At 35.4% G+C, this 12,723-nt stretch overlaps 1 protein-coding gene across 10 annotated transcripts in view; it reads left to right on the top strand.

The window, feature by feature from the left end:
* The window catches only part of NBEA (neurobeachin), a 458,626-nt gene that overhangs the window by 173,217 nt on the left and 272,686 nt on the right, over positions 1-12,723 (top strand). For 9 of the 10 annotated variants that reach the window (XM_048948371.1, XM_048948342.1, XM_048948328.1 and 6 more), the window contains 2 exons: positions 8,140-8,294; positions 12,149-12,275. In XM_048948371.1, coding sequence (XP_048804328.1) covers positions 8,140-8,294; positions 12,149-12,275 — 282 coding nt within the window. The remainder of the gene's footprint in view (positions 1-8,139; positions 8,295-12,148; positions 12,276-12,723) is intronic. The other variant, XM_048948320.1, reaches the window with a different exon arrangement.

The raw sequence follows: 12,723 nt of genomic DNA, 5'->3' as shown, positions 1-12,723 counted from the left end.
ATTGCAGAAATACATTTTTCACTTTAAGGCATTCCTAGTGATTTTTATTATTATTACTCATTTTTGCTTACATTTGGATGGCTGTGTCTTAGAAGAGTTGCAGTAATAAATAATTACTAAAACATGAAGAGCATCTTTGTTGTTTTAGAGGCTTTCTTCAGCTATAATTGCTCATTTCACGTGTAGGTAAATAACACATGAAGCAAACTGCAATAAATAGCATTCAAGTTAAGAATTCTATTTTATCATTTAATATGCTGCATTTTGCTCTGCACGTTCTTGCAGTTGCACGCTGCTAATATGTTCACAGAAGTCACTGTCTAACACGCTGCAGTGCATTCTTAGAATTTGTGCAGTTATAAATGAAACATAAAAGCAGAAAATGTGTCCAACATGTTTTATCGAGCGGGACTTCTGTGCAGTTAATGTATGCAGCCGTTCAAGCACTATCGAATGTAAATGATGAGGTGATATTGATGAAAGGAGGGGATTGAGGTCTCAGGGGGCGCTGATGACGGATTGAACAGAAGCGGCCTTGCCCCGAACGTAACTCAAGTCTGTCGTCTTCACTGCTCAAAGCCATAATGGGAGGTGGCAGTCTGAAATGAGTTGCCACGGCAAAGAGTATTATTTTTGAAATGCTTTCACACAAATCACTAGGCCCTGCATACAACTTAGTTTCATGCTTTAATGTCATCAGGAGGCACAAATTGGTGTGTCTAATTGTTTGCCACCTGCCAGCAAAATGAGCTGCCAGCCAGCCAGACGGGTTTGATTGTCTGTCAGTGATTCAATAGATTGAGAGTGACAACATCAAAAATTTCACTTCAAACTCTGCAGCTCTGAGCTGCTTTTCAGAGACCTCTTCCCCACAAGTGCTTCTGGACAACTGCATTTTTCAATTAGTTTTCAATATATTGCTGCCTTCTGCCTCATCTGTCTTAAGGTAGCTGTAATTACATTATGAGCTATATAAACAGATTTCTGGGGCACGTGAGCCCAGATTCTCAAAGTTATGACATGTCTTTTAACGTCAAACTGAATTCCTTGAAAACGGCATCCAGGATGACATTTTTAGAAGCAAACAAACACAAAAGGGTTATTGCACCTAGATTTGCAACTAATGGAGTATAACTCACCAATAATTCCTTTGTGCATTCTCATCTTCTACCTGACAAAAGTCAGTATCTGTTGTTGATTTTAGGGTTTGGGGATTTTCTTGGGTTTTAGTCAATTTGAATTTGTCCCACTAGAAAACTCAAATCACTAACATTTGTGAATTTATTTCTAATTCTATCCTGGACTGCATTCTAAAGTTTATACTTTTTTTCCCATTCTACTTATTTTCTAGTAGAGAGCTGTTAGAACAAAGCTGTTTTTGAAAATGAGAGTGCTCCTGGTTGTAACTATGGTTTATTATTCTTTCAAACTGAGATAATTTATATGTATTTTCTGTAGTTAGCAGAAATATTCCAATAGAAATAAGCTGAAAACATTGAGTTCCTGGAAGTGAGAACAGTTATTTTTCTCCCTGTTAAATACATTGTTCACCTTTAATCATGACATTATCACTTTCCAAATTGGAATATTATGGAGTTTTATAGTTTAAATGCTCAGTAAATTCTTTAAAACCACATCTTAAAATATTTTGAAGGACTCACTTTTGAAGTATTTTAACTTTGTTTTTTTTTTTTTAGTTGGTTTTTGGGTTTCTGTAGAAAGTCCTTGGGCTTAAAGGTATCTATATGAGAGAAAGGGTGGACATTTTGTGAGACTCAGGATACATGTCAGATAGCATGAAGGAAAAGGTATTTTAAGATTGCATTTAAATCAATAATTATGTTTATTATATTTAGACTGTAAGTTTAATAATAGATAATTGATAATTGAAAATAATTAATAATTGAAAGTATTACTCAGAGTCTCTGTGTTTTGGTAGTATATATGTATATGTACAAATTTTACTGATCAACAGAATGGGAAAAAGACAACAACTGTGAGAAAAGTAGGAGGAGGAGGAGAAAATATTCCTTTTCATGGTAAACACTTGAGAGATCTTCACTCTATATTTCCCAAAGTAGCAGTTAAAATACATCAAAAAGAATGGGAATTATGGTTTCAGATCCTGTTAGACAAAGAAGGGAGCTGAAGTTGCATTGTCTGTATTCCTGGACAGTGTCATAGCCTCTGCTGTACTAAATAAAATGGAGGAAAATGTGGGAGGGCTCCTCCATCCCAGCTGTTCATTTAGAACAGCTTTTCCTTCCTTCATCCTATATTTATTAATAGGTTCTGGTTAAGAAAAATTTGGAATACTAATCCTTGATTGTTTTTCATCAAGCTGTTATCATGTTCCTTTTGTTGTCATTTAGCAGTCTGTGCTCAAATTGCTCTTTAAAAATTCATCCTATAACCTGTATGATGTGCATCTTTTCATATTCAGCGCATGAAGCTTTAGCTATAATTTATCTGAAGTTTATATTTTGTTTATCAGGAGAAGCCAGCATCTTTTTACTCTATGCTATTATTCAGTATATATGCAGCTGAAAATTATGCTGGAGTTCTGTCTTGTTTATTTTTTTACCTGCATAGGCCCATATAAAATAGATGTTAAATTTATATTGACTTCTAGAGAACTGAAGCTTTTTAGTGCTTGATTTTGTGATTTTTTTTTACATCACAGATACATGATTAGGTACTTTCCCCAGTCATGGCCATCTCATAATATTTGCTAATAGTTTTTTTGTTATTCAGTGATTTTTCTGGCATTTAATATATGACATTTTCCCTTACGCTCTATTCATATTCTTCAAATTCATTACATTTGCAATATTTCCAGTTTCTTTATTCAGCCATGACCATTCATCTTTCTTGATAGCTTTTTCTCTCTTACAGTTTTTCCTTGTTTCTTGTCAGTATATTTTCTTATTTTAGATGCTTCAGTTAGTTTATCCTAAATGCAGGGGAGGTACAAGGGACTGTGAATTCCACTGGAGGTGAACACTGAAACTCCTTCTTGATCTGAGAATAAAAAATCACAGGCCTTCATTTCCTTGTTCTAAAACCACTCCTGAGATGGTTCACTTCCTTTATTTAGAAGAAAAGCACATTTTCGTTAATAGGTTAGAAGCATATTATATTGTTTGAAGTTTGGAAGTTTTGATGAATACATTATATAGAATAATTTAAAAATCAACAACTGGACATTCAGCACTAAGACTTCACTTGCACAAGCCTCAAAGATTATATAGTTCTGTGATTCTTCCACATCTTCAATATGCTCACATTTCCTTATCCAGTTTTTCTTCTCCATGACTGTTGACTCTGAGTTACATCTTTCCTTCTCAATTTCAGATGAATCTATCTTAATGCAATCAGCCTAATAGGAGGTTGTCAAAAGTAGGATTCAAAATGTAGTATTAATACATGCTAAAAAATGTCACAGATTCGAACCACAGTCTGAGGCTGAAAACAGGCTGAGTAATGAACACTCAGCAGTATACACTATTTGTGATATACTGAACACTATTTGTATAGGTATGGAGAATGCAGCTGAGGGCTCCATCCAACCCGGCCTTGAGCACCTCCAGGGATGAGGCACCCACAGCCTCTCTGGGCAGCTGTGCCACCGACTAAAGAATCTTCCTAACATCTAATCTAAATCTACTTTCTTTCTCTTTAAAAACATTATCCCTTGTCCTATCACTACCCTCCCTGACAAAGAATCTTTCCCTATCTTTCTTGTAGGACCCCTCTAGCTACTGAAAGGCTACAATAAGGTCTCCTGGAATCTTCTGTTCTTCAGGCTGAAAAACCCAAACTCTCTTAGCTTGAGAGAAATCCTCCTGCTTTCTGCTGTGGGGAAAGGAGAGTAGGGGCAAGAATATTAATTCAGCCTTAAGAGGTTTCACGTATCCTAGAAGAGTGTACAGCAATTCTAGTTTAGTTGCTGCTACTCAGCTAGATAGTGCAAGACATCCAGTATTGGAGGCTTATGTCTGACCTCTATACTGACCAGAGTGATTAAGATGAAGGGCCTTTGTATTTCAAAATGGACAAGAGATTCAGAATGTGGAGAAGAATAAGAGCAAGAAAATATACTGCTGTACAAACTGATTTGTCTGTCACCAGCACTGAGTAGCTAAAATTTTAAGGAAAGCTTACTTGAGAGCATTTCTTGTTTTGTTTTGTTTTTGTTTTTTTTCCAGTTCAACACGTTAACGGTGTAATTTTCTATCTAAACATTTTGTGTGAATTAGTAAGCTGCAGACGAATTCTGGAGCCATTTGCTGAAGTTGTTTAATAAACTACATGGGTGATGTGCAAGGTTAGACCAGCACTCATGTTAAATATTATGTGAATTATGGTTACTTCAGATCTAGACTTGGAATTTGAAAAAGACACTCAGAGCAACAGAATATTCATTAGTAAGCCCATTTCTTTTTAGAATTGCAGACTACCTGATGAACTGAAAATTAGTTGCTACAGTCAATTGCTACTAATCCTTTGCTGACTAACTCATTGATGAACGTTTGGGACTGGAATTATGTGCTGCAGAAAATTGTGAACAATTTTGGAATGAAGTCTGAAATATATCCTGTAAAACATTGTCTAAAAAAGAATGTCAGAATATTTTCTTCTAGTCCTTAGATTTCTGTTTCTTCATGAAAAAAATATCTGAATGCCAGAGTTGCATATAAGGCATCTATCACATAAATTTCTTTTCTTCCATTCATATTATCTTCAGGTAAATAACTATGCATCTTTCATAAAGCTGCTTTGGTTTGATTTGCCTTCTGCTTTCACCCTGTAGGCCATTGCATTGATTTGATTGGCTAAAAGAATGTTGTTTTGTTTTGAACTTGAAAATAATCAGTCGTTCTATTTCACTTTTCTTGCTCTATTGCTACTTTGATTGTTTTGCACATTTTTTTGTTCATTCTACTGTGTTGTTCATATGTCTACTTAGTCTCCTTCATCTGCATGTCATTCTGTATATTCACTTGCTTTGTCTTGTTTTATTAGTAGGAATGAGACATTTTGACAAGATTACCATGTATGACATGTCAGAAAAATGCCTTTTCTTTCAGCTAGGTTGATCATGTCTCACTGATATTACATACTCTTATGGCAGAAATGTTTCTCACGATGTTCCTTCATAATTTTAAATTTAATAACACCTGACCTGTCTTCATATCCTGATTCATACCTGAAAAGAACGTGAACCACATGTAGAACATCAGTACTTGTTGAACATGGGGAAGACTGTCCCTTTTTTGCAAAGGGAGCTGATTTTCAGTCTTAATTTACACTCTTAATAAAATAGTATCCTAAACCTTACCTGGACGCCGGTCTCTTGTGTCTCAGGAATGAAGTTGATATATGCAGTCCTTGCTTTGCAGTGTAGGTAATCTTTGGGATGCTGTGAAAAACCAATTAACTCTTTGAAGCTAAGGAGAGAGATTTTGAATTTGGCTTCATATTTTTTGGAAAGTTAGTAAAGAAATAGGAAATAGTTCTGTTCAATAAATAGTTTAATAAATTGTATCAGCAATTTAACAGATTCAAGTAGGAGACCTTATAGGATGAGAAAAATATTTTGCTTGAAAAGGAGAAAGAAAAGAAAGAAAAAGAGGAAAGGGGAGGGGAAGGGAAGGGAAGGGAAGGGAAGGGAAGGGAAGGGAAGGGAAGGGAAGGGAAGGGAAGGGAAGGGAAGGGAAGGGAAGGGAAGGGAAGGGAAGGGAAGGGAAGGGAAGGGAAGGGAAGGGAAGGGAAGGGAAGGGAAGGGAAGGGAAGGGAAGGGAAGGGAAGGGAAGGGAAGGGAAGGGAAGGGAAGGATCTCACACTCTTGTCTCACATTTGCAAGCACTAGAGTGTATGGGTGTCTAAGAAGCCTGTAGAACAGTCAAATACCTCATGCTTGCATCCAAATGCATGTCCAGAATCTGCTGCAATGACATGTATAACATGGATACACGCTTCTTTCTCACATCTCCGAGTTTCTTTTTTTAAAAAATATTTAATTTTCTTAGAGGGTGGGTTTGTTTGTTTGTTTGTTTGTTTGTTCTTACCCTTATGGAGCTATCAACAGCGTCTCTGTCCTTTTCCACCTTTATGAGCTGTACTTTGCTACACGCATTCTTGGGCTGCTTAATATACGCACCATTAACATAGGTGAGTCTGAGATTGCTGTGTGATTTCTTCTTGTGCCTCAACAGCCAGATACAGTAGGATGGTTGAGGTGAGAAGGGACCACTGGAGGTCACATGGCCCAGCCCTTTCTCCTGCAGGGACACTCAGAGCAGGGTGCCCAGCACCATGTCCAGGCAGATCTGGAAGATCCCCAAGGATGAGATGCCACAGCTTGGGCCTGTGCTTTTCCACCTGTGGGATATCTAAATTCATACTTCACTGGCACTAATTTTAGCTTCCTTATTGCATTTCTGTACAGAGATGCTGTAGGTAATGAATGGTTTTATTTTCCTTTTGAGATTACTGTAACCAGGACATATTTTTGCTTCAGATGCACAAGATGTCTTGTTAGTGTGACACTGTAGGAACTCTGCTCTTGTTGGTACCTGAAGTACTGTATCCCTGAACTCAAGTATTCCAGAAACTGAGTCTTTGGTTGAAGTATTAATTGAGCTTGAGATCTTTTTGCATGGACAGCAGCTAGTCTTAGGAAATTTCATATTGTTACATAGCAGATTAGTTTCCTTCTGTAGGCTCAGTGTTATGCACCTGCAGCTGCACTATAAACACTATATCCACAAGGATTGCAGGAAATCATTAACAGAGAAAAGGAATTATTTTAGGATCACTTATCTTAATCAATAGCTATTGAATTCTACAACTTCATCTTCTCCTAATGTAAATGGGAGGAGACAGAAAACCATCCATATGCCTAGAATTACCTTTCTGAAGTACTTGCTTCAAGGTAGTTTTAAAACTCTTGTTCAGAGATGTTAGCTGGTGCTGTGATCCCCACTGAAAAAAGAAAAAATACTACTTATGAACACTTTGTACACTGTCATCAAGAGATAATTAAAATAACACTTGTACACAACTTTCTCAATGGCATCACCAGTACAGTTTGCATCACTAGGATTTGAATTAAAATCCAGAAAGACTGAATATTTAGATGTGTATAAACAAACTACATTACAATATAAATAAACAAAAGAAAATAAGTTCTGCAGCTTTCGATCCGTGGTGTGCTATCTTATTTAAGTGTAACAAAATGACTACCAAAAGAACTTCTGCAGCAAAATGAGGCTACAACAAAATAGTTGAGTTTTCTTCCTACTTTGTATGATTACAATAACTATTCTTAGCTTTAAAGAAAAATGTATCTGCTTAAATAGAAAATATGTATGATGACTAAAAAAAAAAAATTTTTTTCAGGTTTTCTACTGAAATATACTTTTTTGGAGCAGATACTTTTTGTAAAGATATGGATGTATTAAATGGAAAAATTTAAATTTACCAGTCTGCACTTTGCAGTCCTGTGCTGAACAAGTATTAAGTAAATGTCCCTGTAATCTTTCTCTCCTTCTTCCCTTTTAATCTGTTCCACAAATCTTTTGGTTTTGAGATTTGAAAGAAGAGTGCTTTAAGATTAGATGAGCATATGTGAATATGTTTGTTTGAGTGCAATAAGTCATCTGTATATGTGTGTATATTATGAGATACGTATCTTCCATTTTTGTGTCGAGGCATGTTCTCTTCTAAAATGCTTGCAAATTCCCAAGGCTGCTTTTAAAATACTATTTTTAAATGAGCATAATATCCATGTTCTGTGATTAAATGTTTACTAGCAGTACAATGGCATCGTTTTTTGACATTTTCTTTGCAAATCTAGGACACAGGTGCTCATAGTGTTATCAATAGCTTATCAGTGAATGTTGACATGTTTCCATTTTGGAGGTATTGAAAGAGAAAATGAGTTTCTCAGCATCACCTGAAAGTGCAGACAACAGTCAGTTAACATAGTCTTCATCTACCCAGAAAGAATAAAGAAATTGCATTACTGTGTGTTCTTATCAAGAGCGTTATAACGGAGTGTAATCTCATAATAAACAAATATTCTTGCTAATTCTGCTGTAGAGTCTTCATAATCTGCTGTTCCTTTTCGTGCAGGAGTGTGGTCGTGCCAGTGAAGAAGCCTCCACCAGGTAGCCTGGCTGTGACCACAGTTGGAGCTGCCACAGCGGGGAGCGGGCTGCCACCGGGTAGTACACCTAATATCTTTGCTGCAACAGGAGCTACACCAAAAAGTATGATTAATACAACAGGTATTGTCCTTAAATATTTTTGTGACCCCCCATTTTTCCTGTCTGTTCTTTGGTTTTGTTGTTTTTAGTGATTTATTTTCTTTTTCAGCCATCTTTTCTGTTACTGTTTTTGTACTTTTCAAATTAAAAAAAAAAAAAATAGGAAAAAAAAGAAAAGGAAGATTAGGTCTTGGCCTTTGTTAGTTACAGAACTTTCTCTTGGTTTATGTTTACTATCTTTGATACTGCACAATGGACTTGTGCAGCCTTTGAATAAGTTGAGAATTCAAGTGAACTAGCTTTTCCATGCTATGCAGTAGAGGATGCTTGTATGATATATACCAATAAATGCCTCCTTATGCCTCAAAGAACTTAAAGGGTCCTAGGTAGGCATATACCATATATTGTTGACTTCAGTTTTTTTGGTAATTATTTGTCATATTTTAAAAATCATTCTATGTTTTTTGGAAGGTTTTTCAGTAAGAACCTACCTAATTTAACTCCGGTTGTGTCTTCTCAGTAACAGTTTATTGTGACCTATAGAAGGAGTACAAAACTTATTAATTATTTAAAATAGTACTAGTAGAATTGTCTTTTGTGAAACAGCCTGTTGACCACGGAGGCTGTGTTTTCCTATCATAAATGAATCCTTACTGTGAGAGCAACTGATGTTTACTTAAACTCCTTTGAAATGTCTGGCTTTGCTATGTTTTCTTTCTAAACTAAGCAAAAGCACTTGAGAGAAGAGCTCTCTTCAAGGATATCACAAGTGCTGTCAGAGGTTGAGAAAATGAAAATCTCCCTGGGGTTGCAGAAAATGAGGGGAAAGCGTTTGGCATCTTTCTACTTCGTGCAGTAACATGAAGACGTTCATTTTTTTTCTTTCCTTTTGCAGATTACCTTTAATGTCTGGTAATAGAACTTTCTATTTATTTAAGGATTAAAAAAAAAAAATCTAAAAATCTAATAATCCTAAAGCAGATGGGAGTAATAGAGGCTCTAAATAATGTTATCATTTCTGTAAATGCTTTCATTTTGTGTAGCCACTTCTGTTAATCTTGAATGGATTTCCTTTTAGGTCCTCTTGTATCATGCAAAAAATATTCTACAATGAAAATCTTGTTTTCCAAATTGTATTGAGTAGTGTGAGCTTTTCAGTCTCCTCACTGATTAAAGATCTGGAGTGTTTTGGCTGGAATGTAGTAGCTCTTCTTTGTAAGTAATAGCATTTAAAAACGAGTCACGTCCTTGATACCACTTCTACTAGAGGACGGTTTTGCAGATACCATGGTTCACTGTGGTTGAAAAGGGTTTTTTTTTTTGTTTTTTCTTTATTCTTTAAAATAGATTTTATCACTTTATTTTTTTTTTTTTCTGGTAGATTTTTGTTTTGTTTTCTTTTAGTGCTTCTGTTTTTGTCTCCCAGTCTGTGGATTAGCTTGATTTATGGGAAAGTATTGATTAGATGGAACTCCAGCAAGTATTAGATCTAATTAGTCAGAATTATATGCGTGTTGAACTTCTTGTGATCTTATTTGGTAAAGTCTTTTATGCCTGAATTCCCCCAAATGAAACATATTGATTAGTTCTTTTAAGAAATAGTTTTAAATGTATTTCCTCTCCAACATATGCTTAAAGGTTTGAACTTATTATCAACACTTCAGAAGTGCTAAGTGCATTAATGGCAGTAAAAGTTAGCATAACATAGACAATGTACAAGTATTAAATTAAAATGCTCATTTCACAATTTTTAACTAAGTTAAAACAATTATCATATATGTCAATTTTTGAGATGTAGGTGTCAATTATCCAGATGTTTTCTGGTTTATATACATGTAGACTCTGCATAATTATCTATGTAATTAATGATTTTAGAGTAATAAAGAGAATTTCATTAAAGATCAGAGATTTTTACTTTGATGGAAAAGGAACTTTATACAGTTTTTTTAGAAACACTAGGTGTCCCCCCAAACCTATTTACAGCTGATTTTACAGTATGTCACAGATGCCTTGCCAATGTAATTTTATATTTGAGACCTGTTCTTTGCTGGACTTCTGAAGAAGGTGTGGGGTTTTTGTTTCTTTGTTTGTTTGTTTTAAGTTTTTTGTGGATTGGAATCCATGTTTATGTTCTATATGTCATCGCTGTCGCAGTCAATGTCACTGTCATGATGAAACGAGATGAGTGTTACTGATGCCCTTTCAATGTGTTGACTGTTTGTGTTGAGAGATTTTCTTCCTTCATTTCTTTAAGAATATGTTTCTGCTGTTATAGAATTGATGTCTGTAATTCCTGCCCCGATTCTCAACTCTGTGTTAAACATGTAATCCTTAGTCTGTTTGGCCTTCTCAGCTGGGGGCATTGCTGGCTGAATTACTGACCAACTGCTACTTTTAGACAAAAGCCACAATGAAAAAAAAACTTTGGAAGGAGAGGAACCTATCATTACTTTAGTAGCACAACAAAGCCTAGTTCATTTTGATATTGTTTTGAACGTAACTGGTTTTAGTTGGCCAGACAAAAGTCAAATCTTTATCTAAGGTGGTTTTTTTTCGACAAAAGATACTTTAAGGCAAAAAAATATGTATTTGTCCCTCCTACCTGAAAAGTTTTCACCATTACCAGCATTTGACCTTGTCTTCATTGTCAGATGGCTGTTTAAGCAGTTAAGAAACTGTAAAGGCTTCCCTGATCTTTTATTTGTTATTTATAAGAAATTGAAATATACATATATATATACATACATACATACATATATATATATATATATATATATGCGGATATTTACGCCTGTATCACAATTGCTAACACTAAGCAGCAACAAGGAGTTACCAGTTATCATTTAAAAAAGTGTTGGAACACTGCAGTTGATCCCTAAGCTTCAGTTTCTGGGTTCTCCCATCTCATTGCTAACCTGGCTAAATCTCCCTCATTGCTTGTCACCCTCAACTCTGGTAGCACGGCCATCCCTCCAACTACACCACTGTTGCTGATACCTATGTTACCATGATGTATTACACAGTGACTGTGCAGTAGAACACTGACAGCATTTATCAGGATTCTCTTGCTACCGCTCATGGCCACTGTATGCCTTTTCTGTTTTGCTTCAGAGAGTCTGAACTCACAGTGCCGTTTCAGCAAACATGATAGATTGGCATTTAGAGTCTAAGTTTAGCCCTTAGCTCTGACCCAGATCACATAAAGTATAAATGTACACTCTGTCTGCATCTTTTTTTCTGAGCAGCTGTTCACAACCCATTGAAATGATACCCTCACTGCCCTCCCTGCTTTTAAGGTCTAAAAATTCTTCTTGACTTGAGGAAAGAAACTGAAAAAGTAAAAATTAGAATGTTATTGGAGTATTATTATTCTTTTGAACACTGGTTTCCACCATTACTTGCTGAAGGAATGTGTGTTTTCTATTTTCTCTGTTATTATTTAAATTTATATTCTATTTTCTGCCTATAGTTGCAACTGGGCAGCCAAGAAGTGTGTATATGTAGAAAAAAATATAATAGTTAAGCTTCTATTCTCCACTCAAGCTCATCTTAAATATACCTCTATTTTAGAAAGATCTTGCTTTACATGATGATGTAAAAATATTTTCATCTTTGGAATGTAATTTGGGAATAATGAAAATGAGGTAAGGATTTATTTTGCCTGACTTTCAGTAGTTATTTAAGTTTATTATAACTATACCATCAAAATAAGGTAATAATTTGTATTATAGTCACATTGAATGTTTTTAATTGTTTTAGAGTAAATAACATGATTTCTTTACTTAAAAATAGATTAATAAGATGAGCTATATTGAAAGTCTCTAAAAGCTGTATTTTTTCAGACTGAATTAAGACCTGTATTTTTTGGGGGACAGGTGCAGTAGACTCAGGATCTTCTTCTTCCTCTTCGTCATCCAGCTTTGTGAATGGTGCTACCAGCAAAAATCTCCCTGCTGTCCAAACTGTTGCTCCAATGCCAGAGGATTCAGCTGAAAACATGAGGTACACAAGCTCTAACTTTTACTATTTCTCCTCCTACAACAATCTCATACATACAAAACAGTGTTAATAAAAAATAGAAATACTTAAAAATGTGTTTCAGTTTCTCTCATATGCTCTACTGTAGTTATTCGTATAATTCAATGGATATTTACAAACTTGTTCAATACTAGGAATGTACAGACCATAATAGTACTATAATAGCACTTCACTGAAAATTCTAACTTCTTTGAACTATGTCAGACACTGAAACTTTATTAAGAATTATTTTTTAGTTGACCAGATCTTTGCTATCATTGAAAGCAAAAATCAGAACGCAAGCGCAGCTGGGCAATAGGGCACTGGGAAGTGGAGAGAAAACCTCTTCTGAGCAAACAAAAGACCTATTTAGGGTGGAGAGGGTGAAACGAGACATGCATTCATGTAGCTAACTAAAAGGCATGCTAGATCT

The sequence above is a fragment of the Lagopus muta genome, chromosome 1, assembly GCF_023343835.1.
Source record: "Lagopus muta isolate bLagMut1 chromosome 1, bLagMut1 primary, whole genome shotgun sequence".
Taxonomy (NCBI): Eukaryota; Metazoa; Chordata; class Aves; order Galliformes; family Phasianidae; genus Lagopus; species Lagopus muta.
The sequence above is the reverse complement of the archived record's forward strand: the minus strand, read 5'-3'. Positions and strand labels throughout refer to the sequence as shown.